The sequence below is a fragment of the Lonchura striata genome, chromosome 4 (genome assembly GCF_050655825.1).
Source record: "Lonchura striata isolate lonStrDom1 chromosome 4, ASM5065582v1, whole genome shotgun sequence".
Taxonomy (NCBI): domain Eukaryota; kingdom Metazoa; phylum Chordata; class Aves; order Passeriformes; family Estrildidae; genus Lonchura; species Lonchura striata.
In genome coordinates, this window is record NC_140706.1 from 6,153,906 (window position 1) to 6,178,314 (window position 24,409).

The window sequence follows — 24,409 nt, forward strand, 5'->3', positions numbered from 1 at the left end:
CAGTTTTGGCTCAAGGATTATGAGAATACAGCCAGCTTTAATGTCAGCCATTTATTAGAGACAGTCTCCAGCTGTACAAAGTGTAATTTAACATCTACACTCCAACACCTATCCCAAAACACCAAAAGGATGAGGAATAACACCACAGGTGCTGAGTACTGCATTACTTCAGTGTTTATATACAGAGTAAACTCAACATTTAAGTAGTTCAGCAAAGTTAGATGGAAAGGAGTTACATTTGGTGCAGGGTGGACTGACAGGAGGCCCACAAGAAGTCTTGAAGATGTGAAAGTCTTGTGCCTGCTTGAGCAGCCTCCAGGGTGCACAGCACCCCTCTCCCCTCAGTGATGCTGTTTATCAGGAGCCAGCTCTTGCAGGGTGCTGGGAGGAGACCTGGAGTGGCCAACGCTATGTCCCACGTTACTGACAAGATTTAACAGCTTCCAGCTGGCACGTGAGGATGGTGTCTTGCCAAGCAGGTCCTGTATCAGAACACTGAGCATTCATCAGTGCTGCAGCGCCTCCCAGAAGCCACTCCTTCAGTAATTCCACTCCTTCCAAAGCCTCCTGGTATCATGGCAACAGTTGCTCCCAATTTTCCCCAGAGGAAGGGAAGAGGGACAGCTACTCACGGTCGCTGTCACTACTGTCACTGTCACTATCGCTGCTGTCACCATCCCACTTGATACTCTCCAGTGCCTTCCTGTGATGTCAAAGAGATCAGTCATCAGTCACCTGTTGTGACTTCTGCTTGAAAAGAGAGATCCCGAAACACAAGGCAAAACAGAACATTTATGGGCTGTCTAATGCCTACTGTCCTCAAAGGACAAGTGCACCCAGCATTTGGTGGGAGCACATCCTCTTGGAAAAGCCAACTCCTTCAGCTCTCCTCTGAGTGCTGAGCCAGCTGTCAGGGTGCTGGGCTTGTATTTATTCCCTTGGAGCACCTGTGTCTCCAAATTGTGGTCCCTCAAGCCCCGATCACCATCTGAGGATCATCTGGGCTTGGCTCCAGCAGTGCAGTGAGAGGTGTCCACAAGCCTCAGAACCTGGCAGCCACATGCAGGGCCATCCTGTACCACCCCCTGCTTTCACTGGGCTGCAGCAGTGTCTTCAGGCAGCCAGACCCAGCTAGGAAATGACTCTGGGAAAGGAAGACGACAGCAGGACTGAGCAGTGGATAAGGCTAACCCCACCATGGAAAATTCCCTTCCCTCCTAGGTGGGATGGATACAGCATGGAACCAAAAACGGAGGGGCCATTTCAGTCCTGGAGTCAGCAGACCAGCACATCACTCTGAAGCCAGTTGTCTGCTCCTTTGTCAGAGAAGCCTTTCCAAAGGCACTGCCCCTCCAAGACCCTGTCTACTGTACCCCTTCAGCAGAAACATGAAACATTCCAACTTACTTCTGTGTTTCAGAGAGTTCAAATTCCTCCTCCGTTCTGCTTTTCAGCCTTTGAGATAAAGGAAGCCCAAGGGATGCTGCCAGCTTTACCATCTTAATTGCCTCATCTGGGCAATTGGTTTGCTTAGCACAGTTCAAGAACTCGTCCATCACCTTGTCACTGCAAAGGCAAATGGTGACTGTTCTCAGGGTCACAGGAGAGGTGCCCATTAATTTATAGCCCATGCTTTCAAGAGGGAGAGCAGGTGACATTTTCAGATCAACCAGTTTGTCTTGCTCCTGCCAGGAACTCCACCTCTGGTAGAGGGAAGGCTTTGTGGCAAGTTTGGGAACTTCTGTCCCAGCAGAAGAGAGCAGGCACAGAGTGCCACTAGGTGTGTAAGCCTTTGGTATCACACACCCTTCATGGTGTTCCCTGGGGCAAGCTCCAACTTCATTTAAAAAAATCCCACACCTAAACAAAACCCATTTCTATTCCTTATAAGTTGTGTTCTACTTCAAACAGTACCCTCCTCCAGAATCCCAAGACAAGCAAGCTGGTGTAGCCTAACAGGGAACCACCTAAGATTTAGCATTTGACTTGATAAACTTGTCTTCAGAAATCCAGGTACTTCTGAAACACCTGTGCTTGGTTAAGAGCATACAGGAATATTTCTGAGCATGTGGGAAATGAGATGTTTGTCAGTCCTGCTCAGACTGATTTGCACAGCTGAGTTCATCAGTGGCACTGCTCTCCATGGCCCAGAGCTTCAGACACCAACCACTTCACTCCCTCCCACTTTGCCCTTTCAACGTGTTTGAAACATGTATTCCAAGACAGAAAGCTCTTGGAATATTCTCCACTGGATAAACAAACAGCCATGCTCACAGGGACACACAGACATTCATGTTCTGGAAATAAATGGACCACTAGTATCAGTTACAACTGGAGGTTGGACTACCTGTCCTTTAAAAGTCCCTTCCATCCCAAACTATTCCTTCATCCCATAACAGAAATTCAGGGTCTTAGCCAAAGGGGAGATTCAGTCACTGAAGAACTAAACATACTTACGTGGGAATCCTGTTGATTTTCTGGAAATGTTCCATCATGTTCCTATTCAAAAGAAAACAAAAGAACAATTTTAAAACCACATGTAACAGGAACAGACAGATACTCAACCTCTTGGATGAGCCTCCACTGAAACACAGGTAAGCTCAAATTCATGAAACAATCTTCCCCATAGATCTCATGCTGTATCCTTGGAAAGGCAAGCTGTACCAGCTAACTTCACCGATTAGTTTAACACAAAGCATCTTAAACTCCTGCAGTAAACGGGAAATGTAGCTGGTGGCAACTGCCCTTGAAAATACTACATATTTTTAGTATTTTAAGAGATTCCTTTCTTGTTACTTCTTTGTTCCAAATGAATCACTGTACACTGAGCATCTGTATTTAACAGAAAATTGCTCAGAACCTTAAATCAGAGGCTAGATATTTTAACCTGTACCTCAAGTTTAGAGTATGTAGGACAGTAAATTCTAGCTATTAGAGTTCTAAAAATAGTCTATTTACAGTTTTAACTAGGGCTGCTGCTAATTAAAATTTTAATTAAACTAATTAATCTCTTGATCAGTTTGAATTCCAAAGAGTTCTAAAATAAAAAATGGCAAGTTGTGAGCACTCAGCAGTGCTCAGGGAAGTGATTGTCAGACCACACTTTGCCATAAGCAGCTGTACAAAGCTTTACACCAGATACTACATTGGTTTCTAAACCATTTTTAAGACAGACAGCTGTAACTTGGTGTCAAGAAGGAACAATAACAAGGAAACCCATCACATTCCCTGCAGGCTTTATCCCCTCCCTTTGTCTGCACTGGCATTCCAAGGGATAGGTCATTAGCTTTTGCTTTCTGTGACTAAACCTTGAGCTGCAGTGTCAGCAATCCCAGAGCTCAGCGAGCCCACACCTACCAGGCATCCTGGGTTCTCCCAGCCCTGGAAAACAGCACCACGACATGGCCCAGAGCACTCCCTGTCCACTCCAGGGGGACCTGCCCTGGCCCAGCAGGCTCATGGACAGCTTTGATTTCTTCTGCACACTTGGCAAATGCCAGCTGAATCTGTGAAAACATTGCACTATGAAGAACAAAACCTCTGAAATTAACAGAAGCTTTTCAGTGCCATTTCTCCTGCAGCTCCGCTAGGTTTGCTCTGTATGTGATTTATATTTGTAAGTTAGCAGTTGTTACACTGGGAGACAAATCTGTCACTTCTGTCAGGACAGCTGTCCCCACTAGGCAAGGTCCAAGGTGGCTTTGCAGGCACAGCTCTATTCACCTTCAACACCCTTCAGCTTGAGAAAGCAACTACTGCAACAAAATCATTGGCAAAAATTCCTCAATTCTTCCATGTTCTTCCCAGAGCACATGGGCTGGTTGGGCTGCATTACTTCTCCAAACCCTGGTAGGAAAGGATCCTGCTTCGTTAATATGAGGTTTCTTTATAGGTTGAGCACAGTCCAAAGGGTTAGCAGGCCTGGATAAGCTCACATGGATCTGGAAATCTGCACTGGGAGATGCACTGGAACTGGATCTCTAGGACTGACCAGGGATACAGCATTTACCGACAGTCTGGGGAAACACCACTACTTGCTACTGAGCTTCTGTGCTGATTTTGGCTGGGACAGAGTGAAGTTTCTTCAGTTTCTTCTTTCTTACTATGGGGCTGTGTTTTGTATTTAAGGCAGGAAGTATGTTGATAACACAGGGAAATTTTTGTTATTGCTGGGCAGTGCTTAAAGAGCATCAAGGCTCCCTGACCAGGGAGTGAGCTGGGGGTTCACAAGGTGTGTGGTACAACAAGGAGTTGGGAGGGGACACCTCTCGGACAGCTGACCCCAAATGCCCAAGGGATATTTCAGACCACAGGATGTCATGCTCAGGAGATAAAGCTGGGGAAAGGAGGATTGGGGGATTCATTTGGAGTGATGGTGTTTGACTTCCCAAGTAACTATTATACATGAGCTTTCCAGGAGCCTGGCTTTCCTAGGCATGGCTGAACACCTGCCTTTGATGGGAAATGGTAACTGAACCTGAGCTCTGCCCTTTTACTGTCCCAGTTCCCTCCACCATCTCACACGGGAGGAGTGAGCAAGCAGCCGTGTGGGGGCTCAGCTGTTCATGGATCAGCTTCCTTACCTCACTGGGGTGCTGGTCCCTGCTCATCAAAGACAAGAACTCTTCCAGCAAGTCTTGTCTCCTGCTAAACCCCAGCTGTTTCACATCTGTTTAGAGAAAGGCAGTAGTTGGTATGTGTGACCAGTACCCCTGTTCCCAAATCCTGGTGATATGGTCTGCACAATTTAACAAGGCAGAACCTTTCTCTGTGACTGAGCAGGTCACATTTAGTTCCCTTTCTTTCCCCTCAGTATCAGGTCCTGTGCACCAAATACATGAACTGATCTGATTTCTTCTTCCCTCCCCTGCTGGTCTCAAGATTTCTGGGTGACAGCCCAACTTACTCTCCTTGATAATGGCCTTCAATGTCCCCAACACTGACTAACCAGGTGGTGGTGATGACCCTGTCACAGAGCAGGGAGGGAACAACACACAGAGCACTGTCTGTAACATCAAACACCAGTCCTCAGGGGGAACATGGACCTGAACTGCTGCTGGATAGTGAGGCCTGCAACCCCCCCTACCCAGACACCCCCACCACCATCTGCTGAGGATTAAGGAATCTTCATATTCTTTCTGGTTTTTTGGGGGCTAGATTAAATATTAACCAAGGATCTGCAGAGAGTCCAGTGATTCAATACCAAAGGAAAGCACTGCACCTTATCATGGCTACTCCAAGCAATGGGAAGTTTCCAAACTAGTTTCAACTCTGCACTGCTCCTGGCATTTGTCAGACAAACTGCCTGTGAAGCCATGTAGCCATCACTGACCTTCCCAGACTGAAGGGATCATTTCCAACTGGTTGGCTGCATCCAGTGCTTGAAGGAGGTCCAGTATATTTTTAGGAGTTGGATAGAAGAGCTGATGAAGGAAGATAATAATTTCAGTCACCCGTGACTCCTCCATTTCTCCATAGAAAAGCTCTGCAACTCTCACCCTGGTATACACTTACTGAAGATGACATTTCTTTGTACCACTTCAACACCACTTCAATTTGTTCCATCATGCACAACAACGAAAAGAATTTTGACCTGCAGAGAAAAAAACCCATCCTAATTCAGTGATGGTTAGATCAAGCAAACTATAGAAGTACCAGCAAATGATGGTGTGCTGATCAGATTTATATTGCAGATCAAGGACATTTAGCTGATTGCCACACTCCATGCAATCAGAAAAGCAGCAGGATTTCTTAAGACAACTTAATGCTGACACTACATTATAGGCAGAACTAATTAGACCACTCTGTTTTAAAATACATGAACAAAGCAATCTTCCTGCCTGATGCCAGTTTCAAGGTACCTCAATCTGTCTCAAATGCAGCTTTTGGATATAAAAACTGAACTAAATTAACCATGTTACTTGTGCAAGTTCACAAGACAAGGCTGAGTATTTGATCCAGTGCACTGTCTAGGAAAACATCCTTACACTAAGAAATTATGGTGTTTTGTTATTACCTCCAAAGCTGCCATGCCAGGTACACAAAAGAATGCTAGAACCCACAACTGCTTGTTCTCGGCGTTGGATGGGTGTTTAAGACACTGGATTTCAGTTCAAAGGCCACACACTGAAAATAACTCCTAAGCAATCACTGTTCTCATGAACAATCTAATTCCCAAACTGGACACACGATAACCAGCTGGTGCTCAATGTCTGAATCCTAGTTTGTATTGAAGCTGACAACAACACACAACCTCCACTTCACTCACCAATAGCCATTTGACCGATCCACATCCAAGAATTTCCAGTTGTCTCCCTTCTCCAGGGCTTTATTTAACTGATAGGCAAGCTTGATATCCTTCAGATCACAGCACTGCAACAAACCAGTCAGATTTGAAAGCCATTACCAAATGTGACTCACAAAAGTCACAGAGGTACATGCATGTATCACAGGCATGCAAATTACCAATTAGGGAGGAGTCAGGCAAAGACTGCAGAATTATGGCAGTAAGGAAAAGGTGATGAGAGCAGATGAAAATGGGAGATACTGAAAGCTAAACCTTGTGACAGGATGTAAACTCACAGGCAATTCTCCAACACCTGGAGAAGCTCAAAGGAATTCTGATGGCGAGGAAGAGGCACTTACCACTTGCATGGCGGTGGTAAAAAAGTTGGCTGAAAGGAAGCAAACATAAGTCTGTTAACTTCTAGCTTCCAAGGAGACATAACCCAGCTCATTAACCCACCCGCCCGGAGGATGGATGAGGTATGTTCAATTAGAAACTCAAATCTGTAGCTCCGTTTTACAGTATAGCAGAGCTCTTCACTTTTTTGGTAGCCCTTGGTGTGGGGCATGAGTTGGGTGGGGATTTTTACACACTTCTAGCAACAACTCAGAGCACTGACAGTTTAACACATCTAGCAGGACAGAAGCGAAGGAGGGGTATAACATTCTGACTATTTCCAGGAATCCTTCCAAAGACAAAAAAGAAATGTGATGAAGAGTGGCTTTCAACACTCCATTAACACCAGGTTGTCCAGAGACCTTTCTTTGCCAAACTCATCTTCAGCTGGAAGCTGCATCTGCTTCCAAACCTACAGAAAGGCTTATGAACTTCCCAGGGCAAAGCTGTGGACATACAGATGGCAGAAAGAGCCAGTAACACATGGGACATTCAGGATATTTCCCTCCTAAAGACTCACACTTCTGTTTCCCATGAAGCTTTAATTAATGAAATTTTCTGAACAGGACTAGGAAGAACTAAATTAGGAAAATTCACACCACACCTACAACAAAAACCTGCCATTCACCTGATGTGCATCATTTCATCAAACTGCTCCTCCTTAAACTGCTCTTGTAAATAACCCTAGGACTTTTTATCACATGGACTTAAAATGCTCATTCACACAATCTACACACCTACTTTCACACAGAAGCCAGTGCAGCAATGCACAGCACAGTTCCCAGCACTGGAATTTGCCATTTGTCTCCAGAAATATCAGCAGGGACTGAGAGAAGCAAGCTACATGCATTTATCCTAGCCTAGTAAAACTACCTGACATTCACAGGTGCCTTTTCACATAAGCTTGAAGTCCTTACCATCATCAGGATCCTGAGCAGTGAAATTTCGATTTTCAACCTCATTTAGCACCTCAGAGATGATGTCTGATGATGGAGCATCAACTGTAGTAAAAAGAGACAAAAAACATCACATCTTAGTCATGCCAAGCAGTTCCTTGTGAAGAGCATCAGTCTGCAAATACAGTATGAAATTCAGAACAAGCAACTTAATTTTAAACAAATGTAATTCCCTTGGTGCTCCACACCAGCTGCAATTTAATTTGCTCTAAAATTTGTCCTGCTATTTCCAGATTTCCACATCAGCAGGGCAGATTCAGAAAGATAAAAGTACTTTCCAGCAAGGAATCAAACAGGCCTGGAAGTTTGTCTGTTAGAAGGTTGCACTAGAAAAAGCGAAGTACTTATACTTTATATAATATACTTTTAAAGTATATTATATAATTTGTCTTTTTATATAAGCAAGCATTTAAAAGGGGTAAAACCAAAACTAAACCCCCAAACTCCAGAGCCAAACTCCAGAGCAATCCCTTTACATTTCTTAAAACACAAGGACTACAGTTATGGCTACTTTGCCTATTCTCTTCCTATAACCAAAAGTCTGTGAGCATGGGATCTTAAACAGTTTGGTTCCTGCCTTCTAACACAATTATTTTTCATGACACCTCTAACACACAGAAGAACTGTTGCAGGAAAACAAACTCCCTGTGAGTGGCACAATATGAAATCACACACACTGTGGTCAGACCCAGCCTCCACAGTGACTAAGTAGCATTTGCTCCCTGTAGGAGGTTATCTCTTTTTTTCACCCAAGCAGAATCAGGCAGCACAGGGATCACTCAGATCACACCCATTAAAGGTTGTCCTTCAATCCATAAGTGAGCTGCCTTCACCCATCACATGTGAAAACCATCAAAGCAGCTGCTACAGGAGGCACGTACCGCCTTTGTAATGCACGGAGAGGAGATGTTCATAGGATGCAAGGCTGGGCTCTGGAAAGCAAAAGCACTGCAGTTACTGCAACATTGCTGGCTGAGCTTTGGCCACTGCTCTAATTCACACGCTGCTCCTCCAGTCAGGCAGCATGCATACATTTATTCTAATATCTCTCCCCACCCACCCTAATGCTGGACCAGACCTCAGCTACACACGCCTGGGAGAGGCAATATCCAACACTGGACCACCAGCTGGAGCATCCTATTTCTATGGGGGAGCCACCAAACTTCCCTGCTCTAGAGTAAAATCAGAAACACTTCATAGCTAGTTTCCCTTTTGCTCATGAATGTAACCTTTAGCCTATCAACAAGCATGTTACTGGGGCAAAGCACAGCCCACAGGACATCAATTCTGCAGATATTCTCTGTTTCTGCAATACTTATTTGGAAGAAAAAAAATCATCATCTAGATGAAAATCTTTTTTCTGTAGAGATGTAGAGCTATAGACCTGAACTGGCTTAGGTGGCTTGTGAAGTACATCTCCCCTGGAGTCAGGGAATCACCACCACCATGTTGTGTGGTGCTGAACTCCTGCGTTAACTGTTCTGTTCTGGAGGTGGCACTGGAATATCATAAGCACTGCATATAATAAATGCTTTGCTTCTCTTACCTATATCAAGTGCTTCCATTTCCTTTAATACAAATAAAGACATAGTTCTGCCCACACCACCACATCTTCTCAGACTCTTCAGTACAGAATTAAAAGTTAGCAGAGTTGGTTGCACTTTCTGTTGAGCCATGTGAGTCAGGAGGTCCTTAAAACAAAATTCCCAAATTCTTAAGTGCTTCACATGTTATGGATCACAGTTCAGCTTTCAGGTGGGTTATACATACATTTCCTTAACCTACGCCTTCTCATCCTCTTCAAGTGAACAACTCTGCTTTAATGAATTATTTCATCAGTACTATCTAATTTTTAATGACCAAAACCCAAGGCTACATTACATCAGAATAAATCTTGGAGAATGGTTTCTAAAACATAATGGAAATTTTTTACAATTACATAATATTTTTCCTTACTGATGTGTCATTAAAAATCAAAATTCAATTTCTGTCACAACACCATGAATTAAAATTCAAAGAGTTTTTATCTAAAATTTTTAATTTACTTTATCTCCCAGCAGTAATTTCCCCTATTACTTTCTGTCCAGGCAGTTCCTGGATCAGGTATTTTCTCACAAGGCAAATCACTCTGCAAAGGAAAGGCTGGATTTTTCACATTTGCAACTCCTCCATAGTTACCTTTTCTGTTTAAACTACTATATTTCGTTTACAGCAGAGATTAGTGTCTGGGGACAAAGTTCTTACTTTTGGTCTTCAACAACTGCAAAACTTTACTAATAAGGCAGACCCTTATTAGACCATTATTAATGATAAGAGCCCATACTCTTATCACTTCCCCACCTCTTTTGTTCTATCCTCCTTACCTTGGTTAATTCCCATCTTTCTACGAACCTCTCCTTTAGATATGGGACTGCTCTGATCAGTGCATTGAAAGTGTGCACATCAGCTGGAAAATGTAAGATAATCCATTTTAAATGACAATTTATAGCCTAGAGGAAACAGTTTGTTCTAGCATGGCTCAGTTTCTGGCAAAGTCTCATGCAAACCTGTTTCCAGTGAGCCAGCCACACGCCAGCTGCTCTGGAATTCCCAGTTTGCATTCAGCTCCCATGATCCAGCTGAGGTCCGTACCCCTGCGCCAATCATCACTGCCATGAACAAACACTCCTGTGCCCAAAAGGGGCTTTCTCTACTCAGGAGACCCCAAAGTACAGCCAGGAGACACTCACCCTTGTGCCTTTCATTCAGCAAGTCTATGTACATGTCATAAGCTTTAGAATAAGCCCCGTGCTGCAAAAACACAAAAATAAACAACCTCTGACTACGTGAGATCTCAAAAGCTGAAGAAAACCCCTCAGCAGTGAGGAATAACTTTACCTTCACCATCCCACGGATCATTGTGCAGTAAGAGTGTGCATTCCTCTCTGGGATTATCTTAAATATCCTTTCAGCATGGTTATTCTCCCTAGAACCAGTGAACAAGAACCAATTAAAAGATACTCTTAGGAGAAGGATTCAACATGCAGACCAAAATAAGGGCTGTACCTCCAAAGACTACTTTCACATCTTACAATTGTGATACTTGAAAGTATTCTACAATCACCTACTAGATTTCCATGAACACTTTAAAAGATCAGCAAGCACAGCTTTATTTAACAAGTAACATTGGTGAGTATGGGCTGCTAAAAGACTTGGCAGTCTGCTCTACAACAACATTACAAGTGCACAACCCATGGAATATGGGAACATAGGCAACATTTTCTATACCTCCATCTGGGGCCAGATGACCGTGAACCTCTTTGAAATTGTCTCTTTGGAGCTTTCTGTTCTGAAGCATTCACCTGGAGAGATTTTCGCAAAAAGAAGTTTCTCAGTCTTAAATTATGATTTAATATCAAATGACACGATTTGCTAACAAAACTGAAGTTCAGCAGCATGGACCAAAGGTGTTTTTAAATGGGTTATATATGAATAATTTCTATCATAACAGTCAGGAAGTGATGAATAGATTGAGAATAATGCTTATGTTATAAACATATTAACATCTTTACACAAACTACTGTTGCTACTGGATCAGTCATGGATTTTTATAACAGAAATATCTCCTGGGAATGTTGACTGCATCTGATCCACCTCATGGCATCTCCCATGCAGACAGCACAAAAATCTTGATGTCACCTTGATATACTCCCACTATGTATGAAATAAATAAATAGAAATCAACAAGTTTTCCATACCCCTGGTTCTTCCAAATCCTCTTTTTCTTCCGGCTCTTTTTCAGGAGTAGGTTCACCATCTCCATAGAAGCATAACAAATCTAAAAGGCTGTTTGTGGTCTCTAGAGACACAGGGGTACCTTTAGAAAATGAGAATTTATGACAGTCAGAGAAAGAGAAGAGCTCATCACTCTACAGGCCATGTAGAAAACCTCTGATAGAAAACCTTTGTAGAAACCCTCTGAACACCACTTTGCTCTCTCCAACACAAAGACATTCTCAAGCAAGTCCCTAACCCTGCTGTGACACCAGTACTGCCACAAACCCAATCATCACAAGAGACAATTTTAACACTGTCTTTTAACTAGAGTATGTTTTTCTACTGAGGCCACTTAAAAGGTAAGAGTTTTCCTGATCAAGTAGAAGGAAGTGACAGCTGTCAGCCAGAACTGTGAAGCAGCACAAGCCCAACACAGCATCTGAAATTTCTAGTGCTTTTCATAACTCTTCCTGGGATACACCCTGCTGTAAAGAACACTTTGAATACTTCTGTTGATTTTTAATGTTTCATAGTAAGTGAAACATGCAATCTGCTTCCTCTTCAAGAAGCCAATTGCTCTCCTTATCACCAAAGTGACATGTCAGACAAGCAGTGGCTAAGATTCTCCAGTAATTCTAGAGAACCACTTCATTAGACCACAGTCAGTTGTGAAAGAAGCAATAATCACAAAATTATCTCCACAGTCTGTGCTAGTTACTGAAGTATTTTTGGCACAATTTAAGTAGAGCTCCTCCACAGAACCTGGCAGGTGACCACATACCTGCCTGCAGAAGCTGATCAAACATGTCCACAGACTCTTTCACCATTCTGAGATGGATGCGCTCCCTTAGAGCCTCCTCGCTCATTCCTTCGGTCTGAGGTGTGAGAGACTCGGGCATCAGGCACTAAAAGCAAACAGTGGAAGCTGGTCTCAAGTTCAAACCTTCTCTAGACATCCTTACTCTTTACCCAATACACTGCTTGCAGCCCAATAACAGCACTCCTCTGGTGATGAGAGACCACATACATCATCATCCCTCACTTTGTGCCACGAAGCAACACCTAAAAACCACTGCTTTTCTTACTTTTATGTCAAGAACCTGACATGATACTGAACTCCCAAGGAAAAATGTCCACTACAAAAACATAATGGAAACACGGTACTGCATTCATACTGTCTGCAAAACAGTTTAAATAGTTACTTTTATCTTAGTTTTGGACCAGTTGATTTCACTGACAAAGCACAAATACAATGAAAACAAAGAGCAAAAATCTTACTGGTATGTTGGGCTCTGCAAAAGTCTTGTCAAAATACTGAGGAAAGTTCTTTATGATGTATTTTGCAGCATTTTTCCCAGACTCCTTTGACAATGAATACAGACGCTGCATAGAAATGAGACAGAACAAGATGAAGAAATACACAAATTACAAGGCTGAGAATTGGAAGAAACATTTTAACAATGAACATTCTGATGGGATCAAATTATACTCATGTAATTTTCAACTTATTAGAATCACAGGGACAACATTCCAGATAAACATTGTGGTATTTATACCAGTATAAGAATCTCTATTCTTTAAATGCCCTTGTATTTTACTTCGTTACTGAGTCAAGGGACACAGTTCAGACATCTGAAATGCTACACTACTACCTCAAGCTCAAAACCATGTAATTTTAGAGAGAAGAGAAAATTCTGAAAGCAATCTGATACCTCATTTTCTTTTGGAATCAAAACCAGGCTTCAGTTAGGTAAGAGTATTCACAGTCTAGACAAAGGCAGGAGGGAAGCTATGAAGGATGTGAAAGGAAATACCTACAGAATTAGCTGCATTTCTTGGCATCAGGAAAGGGTCATCCTGGAACATGTAATGAGCAGCAGTAGGATCCTGTAGAAAGAAAAGCCCAGCAATGAAAAGTTTATAATTATGGGCACAACCACAACACACTGCCTCATGGAACTTAAGGCACAATGAATTCTTCCATCATAACCATCACCAATGCATATTTTACAGAAGATCCTCTTGTTCAAAAAGGCTTAGCCTGTTTGAGTATAGTTTTCCATTTTACACACACATTTGCAGGCTAATATGGTGACAAAAAGGGTCCTTCCTATAATAGATCAATCAGAAAGTGCCCTGCAAAGTAGGACTCCAGTGTAACAGTCTTGGGAAGCTGATGGGACTTGGCAAATTTTGATTCAATTCCCAGAATTCAGGGATTTAAGAACAGAATCACAGCATTTCCAGGTTTTGCCCAGCAAGAGCAGACACTCGTTGCCTTTCTGGACTGAGATTGGGAAGGACATTCTGGACAAGCTGAAGGAACTTGCTGCCCATGTTAGTGAAAGCCTTCCCAAGGCACTGCAGCTTTCTCTGGTAACTGCAGCTCTCTCTTAGCACATGAATGAGACTTTAAACACACAGCAAAACACCCTGAGCCGAAGGGAAAACCCTGATGTGAGACTTTCATCTCCCATTTATGGCCAAAGTAGAAATTAAAGGCCTCCTGAGCACAAGGGCATTGCACAAAATGGAACCCCTGACCCATCCCCATGGCCCACAGAACCACTCACCCTGTTCACAGTAGAAGCCAAGGTCTGGAGCACTGCGAGCTTATCCCTAAGCACAAAGGAGTTTGATTAATACTCAGCTGCAGACTTTGAATGCTCTGCTTGTTTGGAGAACAAGCACAGGATCATCCTACCCACAAGGATTTTCAGTTCTAGGAAACAATGTTTTTGCTGCACTAAGAAAACAGCACATCTCACAAAAAAAGAGAGAAAATGCAAAAATTGCCTCAATTCTTAAACAACCCCAGGAATAAAAAAAAAATTGAAGAAAACCAGAAAAGCATATGTGTTTACAGCTATTACTCCTGCCCTTATAATACATTACCAAAGAAAGATCATAGAGATGAGACACAAAAATAATTCTTTGGAATGCTGCTCCTAGAGCATCTCCAGGGAATAAATACATTAACTTGCTCAACAAGACATGTCTTTACAAGAACAAATAGACCACACCAAAAGCAGGTATCTCACAGGACTCCTGTGCCTTTGCAACCTTTAAGACTTTGGTTGTTTCAAGCAAACAAGGAAAGGCCAGTGAAAGTGTTTAGATGAAGATGGCCTTATTTTAGCTTTACATTCTGACACCATTTGACCACAAACTTAATTTTTGCTATACAGTTATGCAATTCCATCTTAAGTCTCCCAACAAAATAGGTTTTGTTCAGTTGTGTCATTTTTAAGCAGGATTTATTCCCTCAGTTATCAATGATCAAGTTTTATTTTGCTGAAGAAACACATTCACATGCAAACAGCCAAATGAACTTGGTTTTACAAATCTTTAGCAAAGAAATAGAACCATGCTTAAAAATGCAGTTATTTCAAGTGCTTTTAAAAAAAATGTCAGGAATACAGTGTACATAATCTGAAGAGAGAGTAAGAATCAAGAATATTCACAGAGCTCCAAATCAGCAGGAAAACCCTGGTGGGATATTGCATCAAGGAATACACAAACCTCAACTTCTTTTTTCAGCTTTGGTGGACAGACTACATTTAGCTGTCTAATATTTTCTTTTCCAAGTGAAGATTCCAAAAGTAAACACTCACCATGTTTTCCTTCGGGGGAGCACAATTTCTTCTTGAGTTACTGTGAGAAACAATATTAAAATGATCATTAGAAACAAAGAGATGCCCAAAGAAAATTCTGACCCCATAAGTTGTAGCAAGGTGGGGTCAATCCTTCTCACAAGTAATAAATGATAGAACAAAGTACAAATGGCCTCAAGTTGCACAAGGTGAAGTTTAGATCAGATATTAGGAAGAAATTTCTTCACTGAAAGGCTTGTCAAGCATTGGAACAGGGGAGTGGTGGGGTCCCCATCCCTGGAGGTTGATGTGGCACTTGGGGACGTGGTTTAGAGGTGCCTTGGCAGTGCTGGGTTAAGAGCTGGACTCCACTAACTCAGAGGTCTTTAACAATCCCAGCAATTCTATGATTCTACAAGAATTGATGAGTTAAGCTGATCCAGCTGAAAGTACTAAAACAAGAATATTAAAACCACAGTCTAACATAGGCTCATGGAGCTGCACAATTCAGTTCATGCTCTTGGAGCATGGAGCTGATGGGTGATGAGGGAAGGAATCAAGATAATCCAGGAAACTTATGCACAATGAAGACAAGGAGAGAGAAAATCCAAGGAGGGGAAAGAGGGTGTTTACATCATCTTTATCTCCTGACACACTGTGTTGTTTGGAGATCAAAATCATCTGCAAGGAACCAGTAATGAAGACATCTTACCTTGTGAATTGTCCACAGTCTTCCCAAGAGCAGGACTACTTGAAGAGCTCCTATAAGCAATCAGGGGTTTGAATTAATGGCAGTTACATTAATACAGTAAAAGCAAAAATTCCATACTACAGGTTAGAATTAACTAAAATATTAGAGGGAATTGGAGTGCATTGGAGTAACTGGCAATATTGCACTTTTACTAACTCCAAATTATTACCATAAAACTTATACTTGATGCTTCTCTTAAGGCCCTTGTTTAAAGAGACAAGAGGTTATATGTGAAAAATTACAGAACAAAAAAAAAAACCTGTGTTTACTTAATATTGGGATATAATGCTTTTAAAGTAGTTTTCATGAACTAGTGCATCTTACAAAGAAAATCACAGACATAAATCAGAAAATACCTTTTTATGCTTTAGAGATAGAATCAGACTGAAAATAGCACTTTAAAAAAACCCCAAAACTTTAGACATGACTAGTGCTCACATAAGAGAAAACCCAGAGTAATGATGCAGGTGAATCAGCCCTGGTGAGTTGCAGATGCCCAGATGTCTCTACAGAGGTGCAGAATCTCCTGACAAAACCACAGCTGCAGCACACATGGACTCACCGTGCTGAGTACCACAAAGCAGCTGCTTTGTGCTCACTGCTTCAAGTCTTCCTCACCACTGTGCACATTTTACTGCCTTTAACAGAAACTAAGGCTCATGTTAAAATACTTGTGCTTGTTTTGCTCTTGAAGCAACCTAACAGTAAAGCTTTACTGCAACTCTGGCCTCCAGTGCCTCCACACTGACCTTAACCCTGAGGGAGAGGCCGTTAAGGTGCAGCTCTGTGCTTTACTGTGGCACTGCACAATTTTGCCATCTCAAAAATGAGTAACACTTACCCAGTAAAGTGAGACCTTTTCATTTGAGACAGCCCCTAAACTAAACCATGGCATAGAATCTTGGAATGTTAAGGCGTCGGAAGAAACCTTTAAGATCTTGTTCCACCTCTGCTGCCATGGGCAGGGACACCTTCCACTGGACCAGGTTGCTCCAAGCCCCATCCAGCCTGCCCTCGTACACTGACAGGGTTGGGGCATCCACAGCTTCGCTAAGAACCTGTGACAGTGTCTCACCACCCCTACAATAAAAAATTCCTTCCCAATAGCTAATCTAATCTAAACTTTTTTCCTTTTCCGATCTGTACGCACTAATCCTTGTTATTCCTGGTGAAAGGTCCCACTCTGGCTCCTTGGCAGGCCCCCTTCAGACACTGGAAGCCAGTCACGGGGTCTATAAGCAAAATTCCCTTCTCCAGGCTCAACAGCCCCAGCTTCCTCAGCCTTCCTAGATTTTCGCGAGACTCCGTTCAGGAATCGCTTAAACGCTCGGACTCTTTGCCGGAGAGGCTCCGAGCCACCCCAAAGCAGGGAAGCTCCCCGGGAAGGGCGTTCAAAAGCAGAGACGAGCGGCACAAGAGAAGAGACGAGCGGCACAAGAGACGAGCGGCACAAGAGACGAGCGGCACAAGAGACGAGCGGCACAAGAGACGAGCGGCACAAGAGACGAGCGGCACAACAGAAGAGACGAGCGGCACAAGAGAAGAGACGAGCGGCACAAGAGAAGAGAAGAGCGGCACAAGAGAAGAGACGAGCGGCACAACAGAAGAGACGAGCGGCACAAGAGAAGAGCGGCTCCCTCCCGCCACGCGGCCGCGCCGAGCCCCGCACTGCGCCTGCGCAGCCTTGCCCGCCGCACTCCCCGCATTCCCGCACCGCCCGGCCATCGATTCCTCCCCGGTGCCGCCGCCTCCCGGCCCTTCCCTCCCGCCGGACCCTCACCGGTAGCTGTCCGGCCCGCGGGGGAGGCGGCACCGCCGGCCCAGCCCCAGGCTCAGCGCCCGCTGCCAACAGCCGGCCCCGGCCCGCCGCGCCGCCATGGCGCCCCGCGCTGCCCTCTGCGCACGCGGACGGCACCACTCCTCCAGCGGGGGGGAGGCCGGTGCCGCCCCTCCGCGGCGGTGGTACCGCCCGGCCCCGCCCCCCCCGCAGCCCGGACCGCGTGGTGCTGCCCGTGGCGCGGCACTTCCAGCGGGAGAGCGGGAGCCGCTGTCGGCCGGGAGAGCCTTGCTCGATCGCCATGAGGCCGCCCAAAGTGGTGCCGTGGCGGCGGCTGGCCGGGGTGTCCTTCGGCATGTACACGGCCGAGGAGATCAGGTGAGGCTCCGTGTGTGAGCGTCCCGAGCTGTGCGTATGCTGCTGGGCACTACCGGTCCCAGCGTGCCCCGCGGCATGGCGCCGCAGAGCTGCGGTGGACTGTGGCGCGCGGCATGCTGGGACGTGTGGTCCGGCTGGGCCGTGGCCCAGCCGCCGGGATGGCGGCAGCCGAGGCTTATACATAATCTCGCACCGCTCGAGGGGACACGCTGACAAAATTATGTGATTTCTTAGTAGAGTGGCTATTCATGTAAAATAAATATTTGCTGCGATAATAATGATTTCGCTCATTGTATCGTGAAATCAACGATAAACAAATTCCCATTGCATTCGCAAAATGCTTTCAGAAAGATGTTCTCATCGCTTGAGAAGATAACATAGATACTGAATGCCCGTGATATTTGTACCATACATGTCGCTCTTCACTGCCGTTGATTTTTGCTCTTTCCTTTCAACCTCAGGAAGCTGAGTGTAAAGTCCATAACAAACCCCCAGTACCTGGACAACGTGGGCAACCCGGCTGTGAATGGGCTGTACGACCTGGCCCTGGGACCCCCGGACTCCAGAGAAGTGTGTGCCACCTGCATGCAGAACTTCAGCAACTGCCCCGGACACTTTGGCCACATAGAGCTGCCTCTGGCTGTCTACAACCCCCTGTTCTTCGATGTATGTACACTGAATTATTGCTGGTGAAAGGGGTGGTGGTGCCTAAGCTGTCATGTCCTGGAAAATAGTAAAGGTGCCAAGATCTGTTTGAAGTGTAATAACAGCAGATGTAGTAGAAAAGCTTTGTTGTGTCATGATAATTCAATAGAAATAGACCTTTCAAAATATATGCACATTGGAGATATTGTTTTACTCAATGTTGACAGGCAGGTGAGGGGGGAATACTCATCCTGAAGTATGTGACTGGCTGTAGGATATTGTGCTTTAATTAAATGAATAGCACAGTAAAAATTATCATTTCCTTTAAACAGCTACTGCACATGAACAGCTGTCTACTCTTCCAGTTTTTAACAAACCTGAGCTGGGATGAATTTTCTTCCTGAGGTGCTGTTCCTACCATTTGCAGTAGCTGCCTTTTGCACGGGCTACTAATTGATAGTCAAAACCTCACTTTCAAGTGACCAAAGGTAGATGAGGTACCTACTTCTAGCCTTGTTCCAGTTTTAAGTCAAATAACTGTATTGACCAAGGATTGAAATCCTGCAGCAGTAACTCCCACTCTTCAGGCCACAGGGGCTGCACGCAGCTGGAGTGAGAGAACTGTGTTAAATAATAACACAGAGCTGTGTTAAATAATAAAACCCACTGATAATTTCCCAGACCTTGAGGAGAAGGTGATTGTGTGAAGGATCTTGTAGGATTGAGACCAGAATGTTTCATTTTACTAGTGTGGGTTGAGCTCTCAGGAGCTGTAGCCACGGTGCTGTGCAAGAGCAGCCTGGGTCCCAGAGCTGCTGTAGATACCACAAGTATTTCATGTACCTGTTATGTAGACAGCCTGCAGAGGGTTTATATGCAGATTGTGCTTTGCATGTGAGTTTGGTTGAAATATTTTTTTTCAAGCAAATAAACCATTTTTCCGATTATAGTAGCACTCTCTTTAAGTCCAAACAATTGCATTGACTTGCTGACTGTGCAAGCTTATACATCTTGATAGCCTTATACATCAGCATAGCCTTTTCTTCCCCCTTCCTTTCCAGAAATTATACCTTCTCATCCGGGGGTCCTGTTTGAATTGCCACATGCTGACCTGTCCTCGAGCCGTGGTTCACCTGCTGCTGAGTCAGCTGAAGGTGCTGGAGAAGGGGCTGCTCCACGCTGTCCATGACCTCGAAATCATTCTGAATAGGGCAAGTACTGTGCAATGCTCCATCCCTTTTGGACTTCATGGTCTTCATGGACTTCATTTCTCTTCTTCTGTTCCTTTCAGTTTGTGGAGCAGTGTGCAGATGCAACAGGCTCAGAAATCGAGGAAGAGTTGAATCGCCACGTTCAGGAAATGTTACAAAGCTCCCAGATAAGAGACCGGTGCTCAAATGTGAGTACAGGCAGTGCTTCTCCTGAGATCCTGGGCTTTTTCCTCTTAAAATAGTGATATGCAGAGCAGGTCCTGTCTTTGTAGGTGTTGGGTTATGTCCAGTTCTGAACTGTGTTATATTTAGTGGGCTTTTTGATGGAAATGTCTGAAATTAAAACAGATTTTATTTCCCATCAGTGTAACTTGTATTTCTGGAAGATAAGGAAATGTCTGTGTAGGGAAATGTTTTGATGGTGTATACTATATTAAAATCTTATACTGTTGTCAGTACACCAGCTACAAATGTTGATACTTGTCTGGTGCTCTGTTTTGAGCTGCAGAACACATTTTGAGAATTTATGCATCCAGCAAACTTGCAGAATTAATTACAGTGACATTTTTTGGAAGACTCATGCAATTGAATTCTTATTTCCATTTAAAAGTAGTTTAATGTGCATGGTTATTAAAGGTGAGTGAAGAAGATATTTATAATCTAAGGTCATTCAGCAGATTTGTTTATAAGGCAGTTTTAATTCCTTGATCACTTGTTTAAAAACTAAGCTTAAGCAATTTGTAAATCATACATTCATGAGCTGTCAAAAAAGTGGTTTTTGTCATTTTTATACTTCCTTAAATCATCATTAGAGAAAAGCTTTCAATTCCAGTACTGACTTGAAAATTAAAGACTTTATGGAATAAATTTAAAAAGGAGCATGGAGAGCACTGAGGGATATGCCTCCAGCAAATGGGAAGATGATGAAAGAACACTACAGATCAAGGCATGAATTAATCAGTACATAGATGTGTGTGCATTGTTACTAATAATGTTCATGTTGAAATGTTAATTGTATAATGTTTAGTGAATTCTTCATATAACATGTTTTAATTTATTTTTATTATATTCATTATTCTTAAGTAAGTTTTTTTTTTTTTACCAGGTCAAAAATGTGCGTGAGTGTAGAAATAAGCTGGTATCACAATTCTGGAAAGCACACATGGCTTCAAAGAAATGCCCAAACTGCAAGTAAGTTTAACTACATGAGGAAGCTGGATTCTAGTTAAATGCTGTATTTACATTAACCTTTATCTGCCTGTCCTGTTTGGTTTTTTCCCCTTCAAGATCCAGGAGATCCCTGGTGCGAAAGGAGCACAACAGCAAGCTGACAGTAACCTATCCTTCTTCAGTGTACCATAAGTCAAGAGAGGAAGGTATTCTGGATGAAACAGCAGGTGAAATATTTGTCTTCTACTCAAATATTTTGCACTTTTTCCCTGCATTTAAGGGGCACAGATTCTTAGCAGTTACTGTGCACTTGGAACTAATTTATAAAAAATACTGATTATAACTAAACCATTAAGCTTGGTAGTCAGAGAGAACACAATTCCATTAAATATCTGTTTTGAGAGCCTGTTGTGCTTTTGTAGTTTCAAGTGTCTCTGTGTCAGGAAAAGAAGTACAACAGCATAATCTTTGTGAGCTTTAGGGTGGTTTTGGAACATTTCATTTTTGGCAGGTAGTTGGTTTTCTGCTGGATTTTGTAAAAAGAGCAACTACAGATAAGATTAATTAGGAGGAAGATGACTGACTTCAGAAAGAAAATCACATAATCCTAACTCTTACACATGAATTTCATCCTAAAGAGTAAAAGACAAAAAAGAAGTAGGTGGCACTTTCCAGGATTAATTAACCTATTAGTTGAACCAATTGAAATATCCTTTTCCTTCTTGTGTCCTTGATCCTTTACACAATGAGACAGAATTGAAGCAGACATTTATATGTGTTATTTAGCTCTTAGGAAAGGTTTCCATAGAGAGTTTATTTTGTTTGCTACTGTGTGATTTAAATAGTAGATTAAATCTCTGGAGCTGTGGCTGAAGAAGCAAAATGGGAAGTATTCTATTTTCTGAACTGGGATGGATCACACAGGTACATTCTGCATAGCCTGTGCATGGTTAAGGAAGTACCTTTAACCTTGGCATTGATGCCTTTCTGTTTAAGGGATGGAAAGGTTTTCTAGGTGAATGGAGAATTGAACTTTCAGTGTGCAAAAATCTGCATTTCTGGACCTAACCCAGAAGAAGAATAGGAAACTGAGGTCACGGGAGAATTGCTTTTCATCGAGTTGTGCAAATTGAGAGCTAAAATCTCTGGCTTTGTTTTGAAAATAATTGATCTTTTTGCTTTTTAGTAGCAAAACCACATGTTTTCCTTCCTCTCCAAAGCAGAGGTAGCCCGGACTCTCACTTATAATATTGATGGTGCTGTTGTCTCCTTCAGTTGAGTATTTCATGGGAACCTTGATACCTCACTGGAAGTACCTGAGCCCCACTGAAAGCTTCCCCAGCTGCAGGCTGACTCTTGATTTGTGTTTTGGTCAGGGGATGAGGTCATTTAAAGAAAAGTTCCAGCTCACTATAAGTCAAAAAAAAGAATAAACTTTAGGTGTTAGAGTGGAGTCTTATTTCTGTTACTTCTGTTCATATTCACTAGTCACAGATATGGTTTCTTTTTTACTTAATTTCATATTCCCGAAGCAAACATTTAAACTATAATTTTGATGTAGATGTCAGCCAGTGTATTTTGTATGTGTATTTTGTATTTCCATTCCTTCTCTGAGCTGGAAGCACCACTGTAAGCAAAAAAAAAAAAAAGAGAAAAAGAAAAACAAACCAAAAAACAAACCTTTCAGAGTAATGTCTTGAGACTTTTTTTTTTTTAAATAAATATTTTATTTTTATTTTATTATTTTACTTTCCAGGTATTGATGGAAGCCAGTTAGGGAAGAGAGGATACCTGACACCAATGACTGCCAAGGAATACATCCTGGCTCTGTGGAAGAATGAAGGTAATGGCTGTGAAGAGCAACACTGTTTTGTTTTCTGTACTATTTAGTGGACAAATCTGCAAATCTTCCAGTATGAACTCCTTGGCAAATCTTTGCCTTTTGCCTTAAGGTCTTCTGGCTGCAAAATAGGTTTTGTGTCACGAGTATTGGCAGCCAGTGAGTGGAGAGACATAGATTCAATTAACACTTTGATCAGTCATTCTCAAATTGTGGCTCCCTACAAATCACAGGAGTTGTTTGCAGAGATTTCCTGATGGTGCTGCAACCCACAGTTACCCTGGTTAAAGACTGAGAATGGATTTATCAGCCTCTTTTTTGGGTTGTACTCTGTATCTGTCTGCAGCTACCAGGAGAAACTGGTATCTGTACTCTGAATCTGTCTACATCTACCAGGAGAAACCAAAGCAGTTTCATGAATCAGTCACAGTCAGTAGCTGGAAACTTTCTTCCTCTTGTTTTGCTTTTTCCATTTGCTATAATATATATTTCTGTCCAGAGTTGTTTCTAAAATAGCACACGTATGTGACAAAAAAAAAAAGGAGTGGCAATTCTTTCTAAACTGTGTCTGAATGCTTTTGTTTTAATCAAGCTCAATAGTGTTAACAGATTCTTTTGACTTGGTTGACCATGTGCATCTGGGGGTTTGGATTCCCAAACAGTGGCAATGAGAATGAGTTTTTTTTCTTTTGTCTCTTTAGGTTTCTTTCTGCGTTACCTCTTCCCTGGGATGGATCCCCATGAGAGTTCAGGATTCAGTCCAGACATGTTTTTTTTAGATCTGCTTGTGGTTCCACCTTCAAGGTAAAATTTATCTCCTCAAAATCTTTTAGATATTACAGGGTTTTGTGCACCCTTTGCAGGGATTGGAGATTGAAAATCCTGTAGTACAGACACTGCTTAAGTGTCAGTAGTGTTTAAATAATAAAAATCAGACTAGTAGTTGATAAGTTCTATTGTAGTGAGTTAGTTAGAAGATTGAAATACTAATTATGGAAGAAAATATATTTTAGTATTAGTATCTAAAAGAATTATAAATGTTGTAACTGCACAGTACTGATAGAATTTCTTATTAAGGATCCCTCATCTTTTATGACTGTCCCAGTAGAAAATACCCACTGTTAGTTTGGATTATATTCCATGCACTGAAGATTTAGCTTAGAATATTTGAGGTTTATCATGCTGCTTTTGAGTTGCTTTATCCTCTGAAGTAATTTTGGTTTGCTGTAGGTATCGTCCTGTGAATCGCCTTGGAGATCGCCTGTTCACAAACGGGCAGACTGTGAACTTGCAGGCTGTGATGAAAGATGCCCAAGTGATAAGGAAGCTCTTGGTTTTCATGGCCAAAGAACAGTGTCAGCCAATAAAAATTACAGAAGAAATTCAAACAGTAAGAGTTGCTGGTTATCTTGCTCTTCGTTTTTCTGGATGGGTGGGTCAAGTTCAGGGAAGCTGTTTAAGCTGTTCCTGTAACAGTTTTTGCCTGAGGTGTTGGAATAAATGGAGAAGTTTTATACCTTGTTTGTTTTTTTCCCTCTGCTCTTTTCTACCTGGTGTAACAATAAAACTTTGTGCTCAGATTCTCTTAGCCATGGATTTTTGGTATTAGATTACTGTATGTGAAGCATAAGGGGCTCCTGTTTCTGGAGA

At 42.7% G+C, this 24,409-nt stretch overlaps 2 protein-coding genes and 1 non-coding gene across 3 annotated transcripts in view; 1 reads left to right on the forward strand and 2 right to left on the reverse strand.

Moving 5' to 3' along the window:
• Positions 1–17: 17 nt before the first annotated feature.
• Positions 18–17,651, reverse strand: PTCD3 (pentatricopeptide repeat domain 3). Its single transcript, XM_021535720.2, has 24 exons — positions 17,519–17,651; positions 15,700–15,749; positions 15,009–15,048; positions 13,968–14,013; positions 13,213–13,281; positions 12,673–12,777; positions 12,176–12,299; positions 11,376–11,494; positions 10,906–10,979; positions 10,516–10,603; positions 10,368–10,428; positions 10,002–10,084; positions 9,185–9,329; positions 8,520–8,570; positions 7,600–7,683; positions 6,646–6,674; positions 6,269–6,372; positions 5,515–5,593; positions 5,333–5,423; positions 4,584–4,669; positions 3,358–3,506; positions 2,458–2,499; positions 1,408–1,566; positions 18–703 (listed from the first exon to the last, which is right to left on the reverse strand). Exons 1-24 carry the CDS (start codon positions 17,614–17,616, stop codon positions 625–627), a joined length of 2,055 nt encoding a protein of 684 aa, XP_021391395.2. The 5' UTR covers positions 17,617–17,651; the 3' UTR covers positions 18–624.
• On the reverse strand, positions 10,152–10,293 carry LOC116183626 (small nucleolar RNA SNORD94). Its single transcript, XR_004148288.1, has one exon. It is a non-coding gene; the product is annotated as a small nucleolar RNA SNORD94 (small nucleolar RNA).
• Positions 17,652–17,685: 34 nt separating the features above from the next.
• Positions 17,686–24,409, forward strand: part of POLR1A (RNA polymerase I subunit A) — a 29,214-nt gene continuing 22,490 nt past the window's right edge. Inside the window, exons 1-9 of the mRNA XM_021535719.3 lie at positions 17,686–17,893; positions 18,355–18,559; positions 19,600–19,749; positions 19,830–19,937; positions 20,855–20,940; positions 21,037–21,146; positions 22,676–22,762; positions 23,461–23,563; positions 23,990–24,149. Coding sequence (XP_021391394.2) covers positions 17,817–17,893; positions 18,355–18,559; positions 19,600–19,749; positions 19,830–19,937; positions 20,855–20,940; positions 21,037–21,146; positions 22,676–22,762; positions 23,461–23,563; positions 23,990–24,149 — 1,086 coding nt within the window. The 5' untranslated portion in view covers positions 17,686–17,816. The remainder of the gene's footprint in view (positions 17,894–18,354; positions 18,560–19,599; positions 19,750–19,829; positions 19,938–20,854; positions 20,941–21,036; positions 21,147–22,675; positions 22,763–23,460; positions 23,564–23,989; positions 24,150–24,409) is intronic.